This window comes from Ctenopharyngodon idella, chromosome 23, assembly GCF_019924925.1.
Source record: "Ctenopharyngodon idella isolate HZGC_01 chromosome 23, HZGC01, whole genome shotgun sequence".
Classification (NCBI taxonomy): Eukaryota; Metazoa; Chordata; class Actinopteri; order Cypriniformes; family Xenocyprididae; genus Ctenopharyngodon; species Ctenopharyngodon idella.
Window position 1 is genome coordinate 17,613,651 of NC_067242.1, and position 25,261 is coordinate 17,638,911.

Sequence of the window (25,261 nt, forward strand, 5' to 3'; positions counted from 1 at the left end):
TAAAGAAAATAAATCCTGCTAAGTCCGACACAATCACCAACCTCCAAGCGTGGATTATATTATTTGATAAAAGGCCTAAATTCCAAATAACGAGAAATGACTTTGCAAATGTGAGAAATAAATACAAGAATAAACACACCATTTGTGTAATACATTGCAAAAGAGACAACCAGAGAAAATTAAAGTGCTTTGGGCACCTCAGGCCTCTAAACTGTGAGGGTCAGTGGGCCGTGGCCCTTACCCTATTGGCCCAGTCCATTGCATCCTTGAGTACATGGAATTTATAAGCAATATCACTCCAGAAACATCAGATATTCACTACCACAGCATGACTGGAATTGTGATATTGCTTTTATACACAGCTGTATAACTATGAATGTCAAACTCCTGGAGGGCCACTGTACCACAGAGTGTAGCTACAACCAGCTTCAAAACACCTGCCTGGAAGTTTCTAGTAATCCTGAAGACCTTGATTAGCTGGATTAGGTTAATTAGGGTTGCAGCTAAACTCTGCTAATGGCCCTCCAGAAACTGGGTTTGTTTCTAAATGAGTATATTTATTCATTTTATAGGGAATAGACAGTATTATATGGCCTGGCCTTGACTCATCCTCCACATTTGATGTCAGCTTCGTTGTGTGCAGTGCAAAAGCATTTCATGCATCTTGTGAATATAACCTGAGAATTACTCATCCTGGAGAGCCTAAAACAAACAGTGGCTTTGCTTGATGAAGAGCAGTGTTTCTCATTACAGAGAGGGCTGACTCATTTATCTCCCTTAAAACCAATGTAGAGAAGAAAATAAATAAAAAGTATTTAAGAGATAAGGAGTTTTTCATTTAAATGGCTTAAGTGCCAAAAAATAAATTTGTTTACTGTTGAAGGATATGAAGGCCAGTTTTTTTTTTGTTTTTTTTTTCATGTCCAGCAAATAGCAGAATCTAATGACAAACTCAAACTATGGTAAAATTACATTTAATGAAGTAACACAGTTTTGAGGATAATTGATCCAACTTTGTGTCCAGAAAATAGTGATTTGTGACATTGTTTTATTTTGAATATCATTTGTGTGTGTGTATGTGTGTGTTCTTGTATACATGGTTTATGAGGACACAAATGTGTATAATGAAATGGGTATTACAACGTAAACATGGTTTATGAGGACACTTCCTGTGTCCTCGTAAGCCGAATGGCTTAAAAAAACATACTAAACGGTGTTTTTTGAAGTTCAAAAAATGCAGACAGTTTTCTGTGATGGGTAGGGGTAGTGATAGTGTAGGGGGATAGAATATACAGTTTGTACAGTATAAAAACCATTGGAGAGTCCCTGTAAACCATATATACAGGTGCTGGTCGTATAATTAGAATATCATCAAAAAGTTGATTTATTTCACTAATTCCATTCAAAAAGTGAAACTTGTATATTATATTCCTTCATTACACACAGACTGATATATTTCAAATGTTTATTTCTTTTAATTTTGATGATTATAACTGACAACTAAGGAAAATCCCAAATTCAGTATCTCAGAAAATTAGAATATTGTGAAAAGGTTCAATATTGAAGACACCTGGTGCCACACTCTAATCAGCTAATTAACTCAAAACACCTGCAAAGGCCTTTAAATGGTCTCTCAGTCTAGTTCTGTAGGCTACACAATCATGGGGAAGACTGCTGACTTGACAGTTGTCCAAAAGACGACCATTGACACCTTGCACAAGGAGGGCAAGACGCGAAAGGTCATTGCAAAAGAGGCTGGCTGTTCACAGAGCTCTGTGTCCAAGCACATTAATAGAGAGGCGAAGGGAAGGAAAAGATATGGTAGAAAAAAGTGTACAAGCAATAGGGATAACCGCACACTGGAGAGGATTGTGAAACAAAACCCATTCAAAAATGTGGGGGAGATTCACAAAGAGTGGACTGCAGCTGGAGTCAGTGCTTCAAGAACCACTACGCACAGACGTATGCAAGACATGGGTTTCAGCTGTCGCATTCCTTGTGTCAAGCCACTCTTGAACAACCGACAGCGTCAGAAGCGTCTCGCCTGGGCTAAAGACAAAAAGGACTGGACTGCTGCTGAGTGATGAAAGTAAATTTTGCATTTCCTTTGGAAATCAGGGTCCCAGAGTCTGGAGGAAGAGAGGAGAGGCACACAATCCACGTTGCTTGAGGTCCAGTGTAAAGTTTCCACAGTCAGTGATGGTTTGGGGTGCCATGTCATCTGCTGGTGTTGATCCACTGTGTTTTCTGAGGTCCAAGGTCAACGCAGCCGTATACCAGGAAGTTTTAGAGCACTTCATGCTTCCTGCTGCTGACCAACTTTATGGAGATGCAGATTTAATTTTCCAACAGGACTTGGCACCTGCACACAGTGCTAAAGCTACCAGTACCTGGTTTAAGGACCATGGTATCCCTGTTCTTAATTGGCCAGCAAACTCGCCTGACCTTAACCCCATAGAAAATCTGTGGGGTATTGTGAAGAGGAAGATGCGATATGCCAGACCCAACCATGCAGAAGAGCTGAAGGCCACTATCAGCGCAACCTGGGCTCTTATAACACCTGAGCAGTGCCACAGACTGATCGACTCCATGCCACGCCGCATTGCTGCAGTAATTCAGGCAAAAGGAGCCCCAACTAAGTATTGAGTGCTGTACATGCTCATACTTTTCATGTTCATACTTTTCAGTTGGCCAAGATTTCTAAAAATCCTTTCTTTGTATTGGTCTTAAGTAATATTCTAATTTTCTGAGATACTGAATTTGGGATTTTCCTTAGTTGTCAGTTATAATCATCAAAATTAAAAGAAATAAACATTTGAAATATATCAGTCTGTGTGTAATGAATGAATATAATATACAAGTTTCACTTTTTGAATGGAATTCGTGAAATAAATCAACTTTTTGATGATATTCTAATTATATGACCAGCACCTGTACAAGTGTGTGTGTGTGTGTGTGTGTGTGTGTGTGTGTGTGTGTGTGTTTAATGTGGAATCTTAGATTATTGGAGGTAAAAAAAAAATAGACCTTTTTGATGGCATTAGATAAAATTTGATGCCATATTAACAATATATGATTTAATGCTATAGAGTAACATTGACAATAACTAATAAATATAACAAAAAATATTGACTAAATTGAAAGGTTGTTTTGCCAAAAGACAAAAAAACTATATATATATATAAATATAATTATAGTAATTCATGGAGTTATCTCAATGAAGTTTAAAACATTTAAAACTTAATGGACTGCAGTAGACAGCAACAAAAACACTGTAAATAAATCAATTACATTTTATTAAAATGTGCAAAAACTTTTTTTTTTCTCCTCAGCCAAATAGATGGAAATTGATTATAGTCTTGTTTAAATGCAAATAAATATTTAGGTACTTTTTATTGGCTGAATCATGACTGCAACAAACTCACCTGGGACACATGAAATTACAAAAACAGACTTATTGATTAATCTCAATAGAAGAAAAATGTATAAATAGAAGTCTTAAAACAGAAAAAATATCCCTCGAAAATTGAAAAAAAAAAGTGTGATTTGATTTGTAAAATAAGGTCTGTGGTTAACATTACTGAAGAGAGCTTTAAGTTTCCTACAATAGACTATAAATTACAGTTATACCTCAAACGTGAATTTTGAAACTGTGTCAAAACATAGATTGCTAACAAGTTGCTACATAACTTATGGACAACATAACACAGCTATTTTTATATCTATGACCACAAGTACCACAAGGAAGTGAGTTTTCTTGTTTGACGTATCGGACAACCAGTTCTTAGCTCATTTTTTTACTCTTTTATTTAGTAATTTATTATTATTTATTTGTATATTTTTTATTTTATTTAAAAATCTGTATTAATTGTTGTTATTTAAACTTTATAATTCTTATACTCTCTCACTCTGCCTCACTGCGGCCGTTTCTACGTGTGTGACGTCATTTCCTTCCAACATGGCGCAGGCAGCAGGTCGCTGATGGAAAACTGAGGGATTTACCCCACCTTCTGGCTTTATTTATGTTTCTCTATTGAGGGCACCATCCGCCGGAGAAAAACTCAATCATACGGGAATATCTAAAGATCGCGGATCCAGCCTCCGTTGGGACAGGTCCTCCTCGCCCCGTCGCAGCGCGTCATGTATGAAGGCAAAAAGACGAAAAACATGTTTTTAACCAGAGCTTTGGAAAAGATCTTGGCCGACAAGGAGGTGAAAAAGGCTCATCACTCGCAGCTGCGCAAAGCCTGTGAGGTGGCACTAGGTCAGTATGATTTCGATGCCTTGATTGCACTGTTTTAGATGTTTAAGATCTGCATGTGTGGCTTTAATCCTGCCGGTAGAGAAACGGAGCAGCTTCAGAAGAGCTGCATGAATCCAGCAGCATTGCGGAAGTTATTCTCATTCTACCTGAAAACCGCCTTGATCTAAACCTGTACCTGTTCATTTAGCATAAAATGTCGATGTTTATGCTCTTATTGCTTGAATATATCATATTTAGTACATGCACGAATGAGGAAACCGGTAAAGGAAAGCAGGAACTGACAGGGCGAGTTATTCCTCTTTGACAGGAGCTTGAGAAAGCCCTTTCATCATCATGCGGGCAGTGCACCGAATAAACTATAATTATTAAATTACATGATACTTTTAAGTGCTTTAAAAGCATTCAAAATGAGTCCTTCAATTCATTTAAGTGTCATTTACGTTGTTTTTAAATCAATAAATATAAAGACCCACCTGTCATATATTACAATAACAACAACATTTTAGGTTTTCGTACAGTTTAAGGTTCTTGTTCGACAGTACAACATACAAAATAAGTTGTCATAGCGTTTAAATTCTCGCAAATCTGTTTGCACTATCCTCAATTTCCCCGAATAACAACAATGACTGGGCAAGATGGAGAGAAACGCAGGTGGAGATTCTTGTTTGCATTTGTGTTGTCGCTGAATGACTTCATTTGCCTTTAAATAATACAAGGATATATGCTTATGGAGATAAAACTATATAAAATGTGTAGAAACGATGCGCAATCATTGTGCCTTGCAGTCACATCCTTCGCCGAATTCTTCATTTGAAACGGCTCTTTTGAATGATTCGTCTGAACCGATTGGAAAGCGTTTGTAGATCACTAGGCTGTAATTTAGAGCATTTGACGCAAACCTAATAATTTAATCGACAATCCTTTGATAAGCAGCTGCATTTTGTGGATAATTATCTATTTCGCTATACAAAAAGAACTGGTTAAACTGGCCCGGTCGCTTTTGTGAACACTTTTGTTTTGAGTGATGACTCAAACGAGTTGATGAATCGGTTTATGTGAACGAACTGCCCGAAAGAACCGATTCGCCGAAATGAATCACTCGTTTGCGATGGGCGTAACGGAAGTGTTGTGTGCAGGATAGGGGTTGTGCTAGTCTGTAAGTGTTTGTTTGGGATAAGGTGAATGTCTCTGTCTCTGTCATGCATTTCTCATTATCAGTAGTCAATAATGCATACACGGTGGAAGTTGAATTACAGTGCATTATTAAAGAGGGAAAAAAGCAATGGCTTCCAGGCTCTTAAAGTCACATGCACCATGCATTGTTCATGCAGTGTTATTGGTTCATATGGCTTGCAAACGTTTTTTTATTTATTTATTTATTTATTTTTTAATCCAAGTCTTTGTTTTTATGTATTTGTATATATATTTTTAACTAAAGTATTTGGTTAGTCTGGAAAACATTAGGCACAGAGTGTGATTTTAACAGGAATGGGATACTTTTAAGTCTTTGAATCACATATAAGAATCGCATCTTTCATATTCAGAAAAATTTAGGCTGTGATTCATTTCACGTACAAGGAGATATGAAGATCTAAAGGACAGCCACAGTCAAATGAAGTGATAGAAAGTTTAATCTATTTCAAGCCGCTTGGCAAACATAGGAGAAACTGTGAACCCTTTCTCTCTGTGCCGGTAAGTGAATAATTTAGACCATATCTAGTGAGCTGTGTTTTTACACCACTAAGACGAAGTTCCCAGTGCAGGCCTTATCCTTGCAAGTCTCTGGCTACTTAAAAGATGAGACAGGCTTACTACACTGATTATGAAGGGCTGTTGTATACAAAATTGTGAGATAGGCATATGAGTAATAAATGTCGTAACTGGTTAAAGAATATTATCAGTTAACCGCCTTAGTTTAGTTGTGTTTGTAACCTTTATGAAAAAGCATTTATGGTAGTGAGTCATTTTACAATATAGAGCTTTTATGCTAAACAGCGCGCACAGTATTTGTGGACCATTTTTACATATCTAGGATTGCATTTGTCCTTTTTCTTTGATGTCAGAGTTATGACAGCATCTTTCAGTGAACTTTAGAGGAATCCTGTCGTAATTGTCGAACCACAGTTCATTTGTCACACCGGAGGGGGTCACACGCCTCATTTGAAGCTGTGCACTCTGGTTTCATCTACAATTTTTAGCATTCCCTTACTTCCCAATGCTATGTGAACATTTATTGAGGAAGAAAGTTATATCATGGGAAATGTTTGGTATTTCTGTAAAAGAAATCTAGAGATAAGCGTTGCCGGGAAGTCTCCGAAAAATGGGTCACTAAAAGGCTGTGAGAGTAAAGTGTTTGAAATATTATTCTTTGCAGATACAGCAAGCATTGTTTTCATGTTGAGTGTTTGAAGTGTTTAATAGTCTGCTGTATGACTTTTCTTTTAAAGTAAATGTATGCTTTAGGGAAAAGAAGTTTTTCTGTCGCTAAAAGAAATGTGATGACTTAAAGGTATAGTTCACGTAAAAATGAAAATTCTGTCATCATTTACTCTCCCTCATGTCATTCCAACCTGCATGACTTTCTTTCTTCTGTGGAAACACAAAAGAAGATATTTTGAACAATCTTGGTAACCAAACTGTTTTGTTCACCATTGACTTCCATTGTGTGGACAAAAAAATGCTGTATATATTGTTATTTTGTCATAATATTTCTCATAATATCTTTTTATGTTCCACAGAAGTAAGAAAGTCATACAGTTTTAGAACAAAATGACAGAATTTTCATATTTGGGTGAACTATCTCTTTAAATATCTGCTTTGGATGCCAGAAAAGTCATTAAATACATGGATGTTTCCTTGTCTGATGTGAGCGTTGATATTTTCTGAATGTGTACGTGGATTTCCTAATGACAGCCTAGATATAAGGAGAGTTTCTTGTCCCTTAAGCACAATAAATACTTGTGGAACAGGTAAAACAAGTTCATCATTTTCTTTTTTCAGGCAAAACTTCTGTTCAGGCTGAATAGACAGGACCCCAGGGCTGAGTCTGATCCATTTTATTTTTTCTAACTGCATATCAACCTAAACAAAATCCTTTTGAGCAACCAAGGGACCTCTAGTTTTTCGTACGGTTTCAGGTCTTGAATATTTTGAATGGGTTTAGATTGAGCTCTCGTCTGATGTGGATGTGGCTTCACTACCACATGATGCTTGTACAGATTTTTTTTGATTCGCTTGGTACATTAAGGATTTCATTAATGCGTAATGGAGATGACACTAAAACTCTTTTGCTCCCTACAGGGTCCAAAATTAACAGCTGCCAAGCTCCAGTGCAAATAAAAAATTGTCTTGCAGGATACTTTTTGTCAGGAATGTGACGTAATACAAGGTTGTGTTGTTAAATGTTTTAAATTGCATTTTTAAATTATTTTTTCCCAGGTTTTTATTTTATCTTATTAAAAAATATATAAACTGTCCTGGTCAGGATTATTATAGTTAACTAAAATTGAAAGTATATAAAAAAATGCGTTACTTAATATAAAGTAAACGTTAGGCTAATTGAAATAAAATGTATATAAACATATTTTGGCTTGTTGCGAAGGAATAATTTCTTATTTTCATATAGTTTAAATAAAACTAAAGTGTTGAGTGGATTCTTAAACACCTTTGATTTGCTATTGTGTTCAAGCGCTCAACAGATATAAATGCTCCTGTGCGTATCTGTGTAAGCGCTCGGTGAAGAGCGTCAATGATGTCTATATTTACAACATGTTTTTGAAGCGTTGCTCATTGTAACCAGACACAGACATATCTGTTGAGTGCGTGAACACAATGATCAGTCAGAGGTGTTTAAGAATCCACTCAGCAGCACTCAAAATGCTAGGGGGAAATGCTCACATTCTTAAAATTTCAATACCGACTCGGTACCGAAGTCAGTACATTTGACAACACTACTCCAAAGATTTATTTGATCATTTAATGTGATCTGCAGTAATGGTACCCGCTGATAACCGACTGCTTTAAAACACTCCTGTGAGTGTTTATGTAAACACACTGTGAAGAGCGTCAAAGGTTTCTATTTACAGCGTGTTTTTGAAGCTTTGTTGCCAATCACAGACATATCTGTTGAGCGTGTGAACGCAATGGCCAATCAGATGTGTTTAAGAACACATTGACACGATGTCAATAAGAGATTCATTGCACAGCTTCGATTATAATGGGGGTTTTCGCAAGAATGCAGCTTTGTGTATATCACGTTGTAATTGACAGCTTCAGTGATTATAATGGCATGATCTTTGCTCACTTTCTGTATATAATATATATTTTTCATAGTGCCAACTACACACTGCAAAGTTTCTGGATTGACTTGACATATATTTACAGATTTTTTAAATATAAAATAGTTCTAAGCACTTTGTACAGTTAAAAAACTCCTGCAGTGTGCTAATTGTGATTCAGCAGACTTTTAATATTCAGTGTACTCACATTGTTTTCAAGAGACTTGTGAAGAAACTGAGAGTAACCAGTTGGATCAGGTGTCCGCATTTATTATTTAGCTTTCAGACTGACCGTATATTACTCACGCCTTCTAACACTTCGGGCAGTTTCAAGTCCTTTTGGCACCTGCGCTATTCATCAAACAAAGTTTCTTAATAGCCCCAAACAAGGAGGAAACTTGTTAAAAAGAATTTTATGTAATTTTTAGAAGCCCAGAACAAAGTTAACTAACAAATATCATAGTTTTTTTTTTTTTTTTTTTTCTGAGTTGCTTTTAGAAGCATAATATAGACATTTAAGTGTCACTAGGCCGGGTAATGCATTTAAAAAGCTGCCGCACTGTGTTCTTGCGGTTTTGTGATGTGTTTTATACTCCTGTCTGTCTCTCCCCACTATAAATGACCTCAGATTTTTATCCCTTTGGTTCCTTCCAAGAACATAGATGAGAATTTTTTCTCTGATTGTTCTTTTGAACTTTTTAGTGCTGTAGGACACATGACCGCACATGCGTGCGTGCTTTCGCTTAATAAAGAAGGTGGAATTAAATGTGTGTGTGAGGGCCGTCTGGCTTATCCCGGCTCTGCTGGTGAGTATTGTTGCTTTGTGGACACATGGTGAAAGAGGTGAATGAATATCATTTTTGTGGCCCTAGGTTTGCTGTTAAGATGGTGGGTGCATCTTTGCACAGGTGTCTGGAAAAGCTCAAAAGATGTGGATCATTTCTGTTAAGATTTTACAGGTTGAAGACCCCACTAGAGTATATTGTTCTTCTCGTTCCTGAAACCTGTGCCATAATAACCATTAAGACTGGGTATTGACACAAATTTCCCGATTTGGTTCTATTTTGATTCACAAGCTTGTGATTCGATTAAATTCGATATAGATTATTTTGGATATATATCAGGTACAGTACATGGCAATTTTTCTCAAGGAAAAAAATATCTCAACTAATGCTGTTGGCACTACATTACTGTAATATTGATTGTTAAAATTAACCGATTTGTATGAAACACCACACAGTTACACAAAAGGCAGTTTTTATAATAATGAAGTTATAATACTAACTTTATAATCACATAATCATGTATCTACTCCAATTTGTTTTTTGAAATGTAAACATTTGGTGGCTGTCATAAAAACTTGACAGATTTATTCAAACATACATTGATTATTGAAAAAAATATAATTAATATGTAGTAAAGTGCTTACTCTAGCGCTTCTCTAGAGTTAATTTTTGTAGCTGACTAACAAGTTTATGGACACTGAATTGCTTTTCTGAGGTAAATGTAATATTACATGGCATATTGTTTACAAGCCGTTTAATTGACGTCTTTCCACGTTTGAAACACTGATTGAGCGATTACATAAGACATTAAATGGATTTCTGTAAGTTGTACTGTTTCTTTTAACTTATCTTCTGATGTTCAGTCATGTTTATTTTGTGCTGTAGCTAGTAGTAAAGAAGAAGAGATGATCACTTGAACTGGGGCGCTACGGTCACACAATCTGTCACGCCACATTATAGAGTGCCAAAATGGTATTATTGTTATTGTTCGAATTTTGTGATAAAATGGACAGAATTTAAAATCTGAGACTTTATTGGATGCACTACAATAGACTAAAAGATTGATTCTTGGGAATTTAAGAATCGATAATGGTTCATAAAAATAAAAGTCAATTAAAATCATGAAATCCAGCCCATACCATGATGAAAAGCCCTGGCTGCTACAATGCATTAAAACAAAATTGGTTGTTTATATAAGAGATCAGGTTTTTGGATGAAAGTCCAGCATCGTTTAGATCTCTTACCAGACACTTTGTTTCATTACTGGTCTTTCTAAATAATGCATCATATTTCAGTAGCAGTATCTCATTCAGCCTCTGACAGGTGCTGAATTAATCATAATTCTGCCTCAAGCTAATGAGAGAGACAATACCATTTGACCCACTATTTCTGTTCAGAATCCTGTTTTTGAGATCATACCACAGTTACATTGAGGAGTAGGTAGTTATAGTCACTCTTAAGTTAATAGCAGGCTGATACTAGACTTGCTTTATATCAACCTAGAGCAAGGATGTGCTTTTTATTTGTTGGCTTTTGTGACAGATAGACAGACGCCTTCAGACTGCAAGGTGCCACCCAAAATGCCACTATAACAAATTATGTTGTGTAGAAAGAAAAAAATTGATGTGTTTTGTGTGTAGGATCATGACAGTTCTGGCCAACATGATAACCTGGTAATTATTCAAAACACAGAAACCAAAATTAAACTTTTCATGTTGCTGAAAACTGAAACCAAAAATAAAGTTTCTTTAATTCAGTTTGGATAATTAAGTAATTGAACTCTTTATGCAGTTGAGGGTGTCGTGTTCTCAGGTATTAAATTAAATCATTTGATAAGTGAATTTAAGTGACAAGTTCAACAGCAGCGAGCCGCCTTTTAATATTTAAGCTGAACAAATTTTACATATTTCTACTCTAGCATCATTGTTGGTCATGGTGAAGTGCGTCCACACTGCTGACATGTTTACCTTCAGTAAAGTTCAGAAATTAAGCCATTCACAAAGCAACAGAATACGGTTGTCAGTCCTTAATATGGTTACGTCAAAGACTATAGATATACAAAAATGGTGCACTCCTATTGCTTACGATTGGGAGAGACTGCAACACGCAATATGGCGGAATACGTTCTACCTTCTAAATAAAAGAGCCAATCGCCAATTGGTAAAGTCATTAGCTGCGTCTGAAATCGCAAATCTAAATTTACTTCACGACCGTTGAAAAAGTATGTTCTATATAGTATGAATGCGTGTAGTATGAATGAATTCAGATGTACTACATCCGCCATGTTGTTACTGTCACATGACCTACCAGCGTCAGTTACTGTACGTCCCTTCAACTCCATTCACAAACCCTCTCCCATGGCCTCATGGGATAGTAAAGTGTACATTGTAAGCGCACTATCTCACCGAAAGTAGTAAGTCATCCGGGTACTTTTCGTCTACTGTTTTTCAAATACTATGAATTCGGACATACTACTCTGTTCGCATACTTTTTTCGTGCACTATATAGTAGAGACATATTCGATTTCGGACGCAGCTATTGTGTCACTGCATCTGCCTTTTAGAAGCACTTAGGACTGCACATGCACATTGGAACAGACTTTCCTTGAAATGTACTTTGGTTAATTTGGTCATCTGAAGGTTTTAGATTCAGTCACTGTTCTCCACCAGAGCTGCTTTTGAAGATTTGATGGATGAACTTGTGGCTCGATTGGATTTTTGTGTGTCAAAACTAGGGTTGGGTATCGAGAACCGGTTCCAAATTTCAAAGAACCGGGGATTCGAAACGATGCGCACATTTCGATTCTGTTTATCAATTCCTAACTTTTTTTCAGTCATTCTCGCTCGGTGAATGGCAGTGAGCATTTTACAGTTGTATCTATCTACTAGGACCTGCGACAAGGACCTTATCTCATCACGCACATACGCAGTTCATTACAATCGGCACTGACTTTTGCTTCAACACGGCATTAATCTAAAGGAATGCACCATGTTTGGGGCCGTTCACATGTTGCGTCTAAAAATGCGTGGAAAGTGCGGCCGCGCCACTTTCTCCTCCTTTCCAAAGCGTTTGCGCTCCCGTGGCGTCTGTCGTTGCTATGCAACCATGAACTGCGCTCTGCAAGATGACGAGGAAGTATCAGCAAAGGATTAATTGATTTCTAGCCCTTGCATTAGCTTTTCTAGATATATTTATGGAGATGGAGAAATAAAACCCGGCTGAGCTTTTGATCTTGTTACGGAAAGGCCGAAGCTGATCGGTTGGTTCTTGTCAGATGACCTGCGGTGTGCTTGAGGCATTCTGAAAAGCATATAGGCGCGCCTTGAAACATTTGAAATAACGAACATTTGAAATAACGAACTTGCACATGCAAAAGACGCAATATGTGAACTCTAACCCAGCCACGAGTCCTGAAGCACCAGATACAGCTAATATTAGCAATAGCAACGTCTCACACTCAGGTACAAAAACAGTTACAGCCTATTGGTTATAGCCTAAATGTGGCAAGAATAAAGTATTTGCTCTTTTTTTTCTCTCGGAAGGCTGGTTATTGAATCGGAAGCAGAATCGGAATCGCTAAAATTAAGACGATACCCAACCCTAGTCAAAACTGACTTTTCTGTTTTATGGACGGCGCCAACTTGGATATTACATGGCCACTCTTGCTATGGTTACTGGTTAGAGAATATGGGTTTGACTCCTGTTACACATTCATACAGACAATATTCAAGACTCTACTGTAAGTTGCTGTGTGAACAAGACTTTTCGAGACTCACACCTCTAAGTAAATGTGGTTGTCAATCCCAAAAACTGACAGTGTTAACGTAGCCTAAATGACACTGTTTCAGTCAATGATTTTGGCCATCTAAAACTATTTTGGTTGCCGAAATTTGTGCTTCACTATTGTTAATTATGGTGATAGCGATAAATGCCGAATTTGAACATTCGATTTTTGTCTCAATCGTAATTTTAAATGCTGCAAGTGGCATTTTGTTGCATTCCGCTGTGCTCTGTTTTTAAACGCAAGAACTCGTGTTTATGTAAACGCCTGTGTTCAATCAGAGTCAGGTGAACAAATTTCGAAGCAGAAACCACATTCACAGTGCTCTTTTTGTCTCAGAAACCATGGCTAGTTAACCAGTGGAGTGAATCCATGTGGTTACACATGCATGCACTTGTTGTCACAGCTTTGGTGTGATTATTTGGCAGGGCTACACCAGGTCCACCCTCACGCCCTACGTGTTGCGTTGTCCGGACAACCTCCCTCAGCATTTCATGTGCGAAGCTTAAATTTAATTACAGCTGGGTATTTTCTCTTTCTCATACAATGCAACTGTCAATGGCCAAGTGCTCCCTCCTCAAGCATAGAGCCGGGTGTTTATCTCTGCGGGTGAAAGGAGCATACTGCCTCCTCTTCCATTGGGGCTCTGCTTTTTTGGAAGAGTGTTTGTTTATGTGTGAGAGATGATTTGTGTGTGTTTGGTGGGCGGATGCTTGATATTTCAACTGTGGGCTAAATAGATACATTATGCAAATTTGTCTCTGATGTTGTTTACCATCCATAAACTGACAGAAGGCCTTCATGACACCATCATCAAGGAACCAGTGCCAAAAAAACAGTTTAAGGTCTCTAAAAGGCTACCTGGTCTTGTGTGAGTAGAGAAGGATTTTAAATGCTTCAAGTGGCATTTTGTTCCATTCAGTTTTGCTCCGTATTTAAATGCAAGAACGCATCTTACGTATATGCCTCCTAAAAATGTGTTCAGTCAGGGTCAGGTGTTTTTTTTTATTTTGTTTTTTTTTTTAACTACAGGACAGAGTTCTATAGAGTACCTGAAACCATACTTAAATAAAAGTACAGATAACTTACAGCGAAAATGACAAACACCTCAAGTACGCAGACATAAATAACAATGCAATGTAAGCATGTAGCTCTTATATATATATATATATATATATATATATATATATATATATATATATATATATATATATATATATATATAATATATAAATATATGGCATCATATATATATGAACTGCATTCAGGTACTTGTATAGTGTATGTTTCAGCATTATTGTAATGACAGAGTGGGTTTAATCTTTAAATGCTCTCATGCATTCCATTAAGCAGTCTCAGCACCTTGTATGGTTAACACTTACAGCTTTACTGAAAGGTGGAGTACAGCCCAGGTGAGAATTGCTTCAGGCTTGTTACCTGGATCAGTTTAGATTCAGATCCTATTTTAAGGTGCAGCATCACTCAACAAATACAAGTTTGTCTGCATGGTTGTGTTCACGTAGAGTCTCATCTAATAATTGACCTTACTTGGCCCTAAAGTGCGCATGTAAAGTCAAAACCTTAAAGTCAGCATGAAATGAAAATTCACCTTATCAATCTAATTGCATGTTATAGAAATTATTGTAAACGATTCATCCATGTATATTAGGGCTGGGACAATACATCTAGGCTAGTTTTTAACCGCACACTCTCAGATGCTCACGAAGAAGACTGCTGGACAGCGCTCGTGCGTTCGGCTGAGTCATGTAAGTGGTTAAATATAAATATTTAAATATCGGCTCAGAATGCTTTTATGACATGATATTTGTAATTCACTTCAACCTTTTCGAACTTTATGAATGACTATTTTAGGTTTAAGTGGGGTGTGTAAAGGAACTGGAAGCAGGCAGTGTACAAGTGTTTCTAAAGCATGTATAGTAGTTCCATCTGCTGTTAAAAACTAACCTCAGAATCGATTCGAGAGAGAATCAGATACATCGGAAAATATCAGAATCACTCCAGATTCTTTGTATTGTCCCACCCCTAATGTATATGGAATATGTTTCAATCAAGTTTTTTTGTAACCTTATAATATTTAATTTTTTTTCAGATAATCTGTAACACTCGAATGTACATTACAATACAGAAGAAAAGATCTGACGTGACTTTAAGATACAAATATGCACGTTCGTTTTAGGGATAAGTAAGGTACAGAGGTGTACATGCTAAAATTGTCATTAATTAAAAATCTTTAGCCCTGGTTTCACAGACAGAGCTTAGATTAAGCCATGATTAGGCCTTAGTTCAATTAGGACATTTAAGTAGCTTTTATAAACATGCCTTAGAAAAAACATTACTGGTGTGCATCTTGAGACAAACAATGGCACTGACGTATTTTAAGATGAGTTGCTTTCAGTTAAAACAGCTCAAACATGCATTTTAGTCAAGACTAGGCTTAAGTCTTGTCTGAGAAACCAGGAGTTAAAGTTTTAAATTAAAAGCTTAAAATTTTACAAGGCCACTTGCTTAGCAAACAAACAAAAAAGCCCTGCAATTTGCCATACTGTTAGTTCTACACCACATTCAGGTGTTGTAAATGCATACCTACCCATAAGAACTAGTGCCTTCTGATTCCTAAACCTACGTTTATTCATTTTTCATGCACAGAAGCTGCCCAATCCTAACCAGGTGGATGCAACAAAAATACTAGGTTTGTAAGGCAAGAGTTCATTTAAATAGTTTCTCTGGTTGTCAGGTGTGCCGTCACTGCTGGAATGTGTGTGCTTTGAAATGGTAATTCATCTGTAGGAGTGAAGGAAAAAACGCACCACTGCTCTCAGGTAACAGCAGTCGCCGTTGAGAATGGGATTGGGGTTGTTTGGGAAGCTTGGTTTTGGTAAATTTCACCTTTTTAAAAACGATTTATTACTAAATCTGTGCTTAAATCACAACGTCAACCCTTCTAATCAGGCACAAAAACTAGGTAAGAATCAGTCCCGTCAAGCCTCTGTCTTTCAGCCCTAGATCTGGGAATAAAGTGGGCAAAGTTTTCCAAGAGCCAGAGGGACTTCAATCCAGACATCTTGTGAAAGAAGCTCTGCTTGGATGTATCTGTGTCTTGGCTCGAGAGTTGCTGAATAATTCCACACTAGAAAGAATGAAGGAGGAGAAGAACGCTTCAATGAGACCCCATCTTACAGCGTCTATTTGGTCTCCATTCACACACCCTCAGGCAATGCAAACGGCTTCTGATTGGTTTGTCTTGTAGACTGCAGTTGTTGCATTAGTGTGCGTGTGTTGCCTTGGTGTTGATCACGTGGTGTACTGCAGAACTCCCGAAGGACCATACTGTTTATCTTTCCCCAGCGATGGAGCTTCTGCATGTGTGTACCGCAAAACACAACACCATCCTCTATGCTTTTTGCTTAATTGATGGAACAAACCTCTCCATGCAGCTGGAGACTGAATTAGCTCAGAGAGTTGTTTGCCCAGGTGAGGGTGTCTCAGAGCAGTCATCTCATTCCTACCATGCTGTTGTTTAAAACACCAAAGCAGGATACCAATAAGCAAGTATATACATATTTGACTTTTGCAATCGAGATTGAGAGAAAAATAGAAATATGCAATTACAAGAGCTCCTCTGCAATTATTGCCAGTGTGAAGGAGAGAGACTGTCAACAGTCAGGGCTTTCTGCCATCCTGCCGAGTGAAGCTTCCCGTGGTGTAGCTGTACGAAGTGACATGTCATGGCGTGCTTTCAGCCCACCATTTGCACCATGAGTGAAAGTAAAGGTGTTTCTGTTTCATTACAGTTGTGACTGACACCTCCGGAGCTGATATATTCTCAAGTAGAACACGGACATCTTTGACGTCTTTGACAATTTGTTTGGCGTTTATGAAGTGACCAAGTAGGACCATTCCTGACCAAGTAGTCTGTCCCTCAGTTTCTGTTGTCTGTTTAAGCAAAGACTTCGTTTAATGGCCTACCGGTTGACACACGTGCCCCAACAAGTTGAGCTTTTGAGTTGCGAGTTTGAGGCTGATCGTTTTCTGGTCCAAATCATTTTCTGTCTTCTCTCTATTGTACCATCAATAAAATACTTGATGATATATTGCTACTAGGGTTGTTGTTGTAAACTAAAACAAAAAGTAGCTTGCTGTAATTTAAATAAAGCTGAAATAAAATAACAAATGAATAGTGTGTAATTAATGTGTACAACAAGCTTCTTCCGGGGTTGGTGACATCACAAACCCCAAAATTTACATAAACCCTGCCCCCGCGAACACGCAACAAAGGGGGTGAGGCCATGTTGGGCTGCTTTAGAGAAGAGGAAGAGTTGTTGCAGTAGAGTGTTGTTGCCATGCAGTCATTTTACACCGGACTGCTTCACAAACGAGGGTCAATTCAACGCTGGATTTGCACAAAAGATTAACATGACGGCACATGCTAGTCGATGAGTTGAATCAACTCCACAACAACTACATAAATTTATCCACTAACCGTTCAAAAATGTCCAGTTACGTTCTAAAAGTTGTAACTTCTTCCTGAGTCTCTCCATCAGTGTCTGACTCCAGTTTGAACAATGTAAGGCTGAACATCGTTACTGACAATCGTCATTTTGGGTGCGTGAGATTCTCCAGCTTTGTTGTTGAGCAACTGAAACGCGAGCTGTTAAAGCTCCGCCCTCTTCTGGAAAGCGGCCGGGAGCAGCAGCTCATTTGCATTTAAAGGGACACACAAAAAATGCAGTGTTTTTACTCACACCCAAATAGGGGCAAATTTGACAAGCTATAATAAATGATTTGTGAGGTATTTTGAGCTGAAACTTCACAGACACATTCTGGGAACACCAGAGACTTATATTACATCTTGTAAAAGGGTCATTATAGGTCCCCTTTAATAACACTGTTAAATGTAATCTTTATCAAATCTCAAAATGAATATGTGTTTTTCATACCGTGCATTATAATGTTGTGATGCCTAAATTCACTTGTAGCATTTAAAATGATTGTTTTTAGTTTTCAGTGTTTTATTTTTCATTTATTTGGATAAAGTAGTTGTCATTACTAATGTTTTTCCCCTTTGTAATCGTACCATCAGCGACTCAGTCACTTGGTAAGATCACCCTGAGTTGACGAATGCAGTCATCCTAGAGCCATCCTACATCAATTATTTGGTTGCAGGTTTGGTTTACATTAATTATGCTAGTATCATTGTTTGGACTGGAGTGAATCATAGCTCTATGCAGTGTAGGTGATAAAAGCATCATAGTTTGACAGTTCTTTTTTACATTATTTCATCATGCTGAACTGTCGGCGCTTGTCCTTAGAGCTCAATTATCTCTGAGCTGCCATCAGCGCATCCCAAGCTAATCCATAATTCATACTGATTATGACTGTTTATTTTATCATAAAGCACAACTATTTCTGTAACATTCTCTCACAGATGTTTACACCTGAATATGATCATGAGAATAAGGTAAATTTGGTCACCATTACAGCCACACACATCCAGAAAGATGTCTTTAGCCATTTTGTCACATCTCACACTATTTTTCGACCATTGCATATGTTAGACTGGTTAGTTGACTAGTTATTTAGGTGACTAGTTAATTTTGAAGATATATGACATTCAGCGTAATCTTATTGTTTGTTACACACTCTCATTCTCATTCTTTGGCAGCTGAATACAGTAGGCCTGCTTTAGTCTATTTATTTTCCCATGGCTATGTGGAATGCCGTGTGTTCCAGTCCAGGGATTCGCAGAAGGTCTAGAGGCCCTGCTAAAGTCGACAGGGGGACACACGGAAGCGCCTCCTAATGTGGGTCAGTGCAGATTTAGGGTGGACAGATACAGCTCTGTGCTCCTCGTTCACCACACACAGATGCATTATGTAGATAATTTAATTTGAAACAAGCCTTGCTAATGCTTTTTAGACAGACCCAGAATTGTATGAACTCTGTGGAGTTAACAGAAGGTTTATTTATTTAACACACTTTTTTTTTTGGAAATTGTGAGTGCTGGGTGGCACAGTCAGATTTCATCAGTTCTTTGAAGCTGATTGTAACTGAAAGAAATTTAATTATGCAGTGTCATAATATGTTGTCCCAACTGTCGGCTCAGAAAGAGTGGGCGCTGGCAACGTTTCAAGAGCATAATGGTGCCAACTGTTAGAATGCACCACTATGGAGTACAGTAAGACTGTGTTTTGTGCTACTCATCAGATTTTTAAGATGTTTAGGATGTTCGTAGCTCAATGATTAAGGGGGTGTTCACACTTGGCAGGTTTGGTTTTATTAAAACAAACCCTGGTGCGATTGCTCTGTTAATGTGTTTCATTTGAATAAGTGTGAACGCTGCCATCTGAACCCTGGTGTGTACCAAACAAGTGGACCAAGACCGCTGAAAAGATGGTTCTTGGTCCGCTTCCAAACGAACTCTGTTGCAGTTTGAATGAAATATGAACGCATTACGGACCAAAGGAACCAAAAACAGGACATAATGTCACAAGATGCGACCCTAAGAAGAACAGAATGCTCAAGCTTACCTGTTTTTCTCGTCATAGTCGTGATGTTGCCTATTACAGTTCAGTACAGGCATCAAGAACTGCGTCTCCTCGCAGCAGGTCTTCGTTTGTGTGTGACAGAGGGATTCCTGTCGCTGTTTTGACTCCTTTACACATTTTATAAGCTCTTCATGAGTTCTCAGCTGGTCAAAATACCATCAGATGTAGGCTATGCATATGTAGCCCAGCACAAAGCATTGTTCGGTAAGTTCCGTCACGAAATATACGCCATAAAAGATGACCAATCATGTTGTGATCGTATCCCTATGCCTTTAGGTTCGGTATCTTTAGGTTCGTTGTTAAAAGTGCCAATGTGAACTGTAACACTGTTGCCGCGGGTTTTTATCATGTCCGCGGGTTGAAGCGACCCCAAATAACATCATATTTAGCCCCTGGAATGCGAATTTAACCAGGGGAACCCTGCCAAAAAGAGGATTTTACCCCCAGAACGCGATGTATTGGCGCTGAAACGTGATTGGGCTAGATATGGGCGAGTTTTGAGTAGCAATTGGGCAGGTTTTGTTGTGAAAACCTGGCAACCCTGCCCTCTTGCACATGTAGGTAGCTGCAGTACTAAAAAAAATTCAGAGTTTAACAGCACAATGGCTGCTAAAAATGACGACAAAGCCATCAAAGATTGCAGTTCAGTCTCCATGTTATTGTTTACACGGTCATCAAGGATACGCAGAGCGAACGTGGGCAGCCACGCCATGGTTTTCAAAAGTCTCCGTTTTGGTCCGTTTACATTGAAACGTAACCCCGGCGTTTTCAAATTAAAAAGGGCTCTGCAGTGTTTTTGAAAGTCAAGTAGTGTAAACAATATATATGCTTTACCATTTAAAGGTTTGGGGTCAGTAAGATATATATATATATATATTTTTTTTTTTGGAAAGAAATTAATATGTTTATTCTGCTCGGGTGGATTAAATTAATCATAAGTGATAGTAAAGACATTTATAATGTTATAAAAGATTTATTTATTTTTTAAAAAATGTATATGCTATTCTACTATATATTCATCAACGTATCCTGAAAAGAAATGCATCAAAAAATGTATCACGTTTTCCACGATAAGATGATAAGCAGCCCAACTTTTTTTTTAATATTGATAATGATAATAAATGTTTCTTGAGCACAAAAACAGCATATTAGAATTATTTCTAAAGGATCATGTGACACTAAAGACTAGTGTCGAGTAATGGCTGATAAATTCAGCTTTGTCATCAATAAATTGCATTTTAAAATATATATTTAAATAGAAACCAGTTATTTTAAATTGTAAAAATATTTCACAATGTTACTGCTTTTACTGAAATTAATAGTAGACATTAATGGCATTTGCAGTATCAAACTATAGAAATATGGATTATGGTTGACTAAATTCCTGTTTATTCAATGACACACAAGACCAGCAAATTTATAAAAAAAAAAAGATTAATACAGTTTAATTAATGCATAATGGATGAATGCATTCCTGTATATTCAGTGTCACAATACCAATACATTTCTGAAATGTGATTAATAAAACAAATGTATTATTTTATCACTTAATTAAAATGATGTACATAATGCAGGTCATACTTTTGCTACAAAGCCAAAAAGCCTCAAATTTCGGTGGAACCTCTAAATGGGAGGTTTTCCTTTACAATTCAGCTGTAATGTGGAGGCTGTGATTTGTTTTCCTTGATTTGTTTGCTCAAGTCCAAAGTCTTTCTCAAGGTCAGTTCACTGCTTTCTCTGAAGATTAGAAAAATAAGTGCATTGAACTGATCTAATGCAATAGATTGAGAGGATAAATTTAGACCAAGGGTGTTTTCAGAATTGAAATTTCAGGTAATACAATACATGTTGTGGCTCTCTGGGAAATTATCATGTTGCTATGGTTTCCATGTTTTACCAGGGACGGTCTACCACTAAAACGGATTAAACCGATCTACATTATGCACTGCGGTGAACCCAATGACTACAGCTACTTTAGTTTAATCAAACCAGTCATAGACCTAGCTACACAGTAAATCAAGCTCTTAGAAGAAAAGGTTCTATATAGAACCTTAAAGGGTTCTGTCAGGCACTTCATATATAGAACATTTTAGCGGTTCATGAGATCATTTTATGGATTTAGTTAAAAAATAGTCTAAAAATCAGGGACATGCCCACCACTGAGGTCTGGACCTCTGTATTTTTTCTGAAGTGTATATAATAAAAGTTGTGAAATAATTGCCTAATATTAACTCTACTTTGGTGCTGCACGAATATTGCCCAGCGGCAGGATAACCGACCTTCTCATCTGAGCTCCCTCAGTGGTCTAATGTAAAATGTTTGAGATGACCAATCAAATGAAAGTAGGCAGGCTATATGTTCATTAAACGCGAGATAAGATGTAGCGAAATGAGCTTTTGCAATTTCCATATGAACGTGATAGCAGATGACGGAAAAACACATGGAGAGCAGCAGCTTTCTTTTTTTTCTTTGCTCTGATAGACACAAGACCACTCTGAATGGGGTGAGTGCATGTTAGATATCAGGAATGGTGAGAGAACATTGTGCTTGATACATTTTTTTGTCTTCAATCCAAATTTGGGTCTTTAGCCGACAAAGTTTAAATCCCATCTGGCTAGCGTGCTTCCCATAATGTTTATGCATTAAGTCAGTAGGCGGAGACTCTTTTGTGCCTGTTCAAACGCATTTGACCACATGAGCGTCTACACTACGAAAGCAATCCGATCAAATGCGTTACACCACTGGAAGTGGTCGAAAGTGGACAAGCTCAAAATGTTTTAGACCCCATTTACACCTGTATTTAGTGTCGTCCACTTGTGATCCAATCGACCGAAACGCATCTTAATACCAGGTGTAAACAAGGCCTGAGGGAAAAGGAAAAGGAGAAGGTGATTGAGATGAGAGAGGAACAACAGGTATTGACATATAATTTATGCTACTGCCCACTGACATAGTTTTAAAGCTATTGTTACCCATTTTTTCAAACATCTTAAAATGCACATAAGGAAATGAAAATATTCTCAGGAGAGCATACCTCTGAAAACCCCTAGCAAGATCAATTTTAGGACCTCGGTAATTATAAAACCCTGTGTACAGCCCTGCTAAAAATATCAAAATAAAAAAATAAATTTTTAAACTAGCAGATGCCAGTATTTGGCTACTCGGACAAACTTCAACCAGTAGTCCAATGTGACCCATCTTGATTTTGAACCTGGCACAGAAACTAGTGTGTAAATTGGGAAAAGATACTGGTGTTAGTGCTCTGATTTAAAAGTGTAATTAGACCACTACTGCTAATTAAAATGAAATGCTAATTATAGCTAATATTGCAGTATGGTCCCAGCTATATCCCTAATATTTTTGGAAATGCATGCAGAGTGATGGAGAATGATCTGAGTGTAAGCAGACACCAGCGCTCGATATTCTGTCCATGTTCGTAGGCAGTTTAGTGCGTTGGAGGCTGTCTGTCAGCAGAGCGTGTAGATGTCATTATGCTGCTATACTCGTCATTGTTTACTGCCAAAAGGAGGAAGGAGAGTGCTCTTTCTACAGTATTACATTGTTCCCGTGCCGAGCACTTAGTCATTCATGACTGCAGCTGCTCGCTGAGACCAGAGGCACTTGTTCAGAATAAACATATTCAGTCCAAACTACTTTCTAGACACCAGCACAGATTGAAGTAGTCAGATATTCTGACCTGTGAGTAACGGCACGACTGACTTGTGTTGGCGCAAAGTGCTTGTATGCTAATGAATCCAGGTGTTAAAACTGATTTAAAGTGTAATTTATGTAATGTTGAACCTTTTAGAAGTTTGCAGCAAGTACCTCCGACTCTGGGCCTCTCGTTAGTACATTTTTGCAACACTCTGAATGCATTTCTGATGCAGTTAATGACTGATTTCAGAAGAAGAGGTGTTAAAGGGTACACCCGTAATTAAATTCTTTAGTGTTAGCAGTGGAATTGGCTCTTGACAGAAGGATGTTCTGGTAGCGATGTAAATGAAGGAGCTGTCTGTGTGTTTGGTGTCATTGATCGAGCCCTTGTGTTTTGGATGATTTAATATTTTTTAAATATTTTGTCTGATTTAATTATGCTTTCAACTGCTAATAATAGTGTGGAAAGCCAGAGGCTTACAGTTAAACATCTGTTTGTTTACTCTAGAATGTGCATTTACATTTGCAGGACATGCCTAAAAATAAAAAACATGAATATGCAACTGTGTTGAACCCATGGATGGATGGATGGATAGATAGATGGATAGTAGGGGTGTGACGAGCTCTCATACCGCGAGATTAAAATGTGACGAGATTTCTCGTGGAGGTGAAAAGCAGTCTCGTAATAGCCTATTGACATGACGGAGTGCGAGGGCGAAATTAGGATAGAATATGCCACTGCTACATTTACATTACACGTCATTTTTGCTTTTTATAACAATAAAAAACATTTAATTCAGAGTTCACTGATCACGTGATGAGAGATGACTGACAAGACCATGGCGGAGGATTCGTTGCACAACAGAGCCTAAGCCTCTGATAAATGTCTTGTCTGGTAGAATTTGTGCTCAGCACCGTCGCTCCCTTTTCACAGAGTATGTGCGTTTGCAAAATAGAAAGCGAAAGTAAAACGCGAGCGCACATTCAAACGTGATTTCAGTTCCCCCCATTTTGGAAGCTGCTGCCTGATGCATGCAAATATCTCCCAATATGAAAAATATTTTTTTATAAAATCCTATAAAATATTGTTTTCTTTATCTTAATATTTTTATTTAATTATTATTTTTAAGACCACACAGATTTGCATAATGCTATATTGTATCTTAAGCTTCTCTTGAACTTCAGACTCTTGTGTTTCCCTGGCAGTAGACAGTAAACAAGTCAACCGTCTGATTAAGTCTGTATTTATAGCTGCTTTCAATTCAACCCCATTAGTCCCTATGGGGTGCTAGTGTATTTATTTATTTATTTATTTTTCTTTATTGTTTACCACACTCCTTTGACTCTTTTCTTTTTTCTTTTGCAGAGGAAATCAAGGCGGAATCTGAGAAATTAAGGTAAGTCGATATCTTATGCCACACCCCAGCTGTTGAGAAATTGAATGTGTATTTCAAATCTCCCTTCATTGTTGTCAGGTTCAATGCTTGTAATGCAGCGCTGACATTTTCCAGAGAGTAACCACACGTGGCCCCTTTGTGTTTTGGCTGCTGCCCTGCCCTCATTGTGATTTGTGAGTGTGTGTGCCAGTGAAAAACACCCCCTTGCATCCTGTGTTGTTAATGTGCTTGGAGACCTTGCTGTGTGACTAGGACATAGGAATGAGACGTACTGTGCTCAGGGCTCTCTGCAGGGCCAGGGCAGCCCGTTCTGAGGTTGTACCTCACCTCCCTCAGCCCTTGATCTCAGATGGATCCTAGGGACAGCATGCATTCACCCTCTACATCCATTCATTCACAGCTCATCTGTTTCATCCCATCTGTCTTGCTTTCACTTCTATGTCCTTGTCTTTTGGTATTTCTCCCCTTTGTTGTTTTGAATCAAGGAGCACTTATTCCAAGCAGTGGTTCTATTTTTAGTACCTTTTTTTATTGAAA

At 37.8% G+C, this 25,261-nt stretch overlaps 1 protein-coding gene across 6 annotated transcripts in view; it reads left to right on the forward strand.

Moving 5' to 3' along the window:
* The first annotated feature begins 3,928 nt into the window (after positions 1 to 3,928).
* The window catches only part of arfgef1 (ADP-ribosylation factor guanine nucleotide-exchange factor 1 (brefeldin A-inhibited)), a 67,923-nt gene continuing 46,590 nt past the window's right edge, over positions 3,929 to 25,261 (forward strand). For 4 of the 6 annotated variants that reach the window (XM_051881953.1, XM_051881956.1, XM_051881957.1 and 1 more), the window contains exons 1-2: positions 3,930 to 4,264; positions 24,694 to 24,724. In XM_051881953.1, coding sequence (XP_051737913.1) covers positions 4,141 to 4,264; positions 24,694 to 24,724 — 155 coding nt within the window. In that variant the 5' untranslated portion in view covers positions 3,930 to 4,140. Of the gene's footprint in view, positions 4,265 to 24,693; positions 24,725 to 25,261 lie in introns of all 6 variants that reach the window. The other 2 variants (XM_051881954.1, XM_051881955.1) reach the window with 1 other exon arrangement.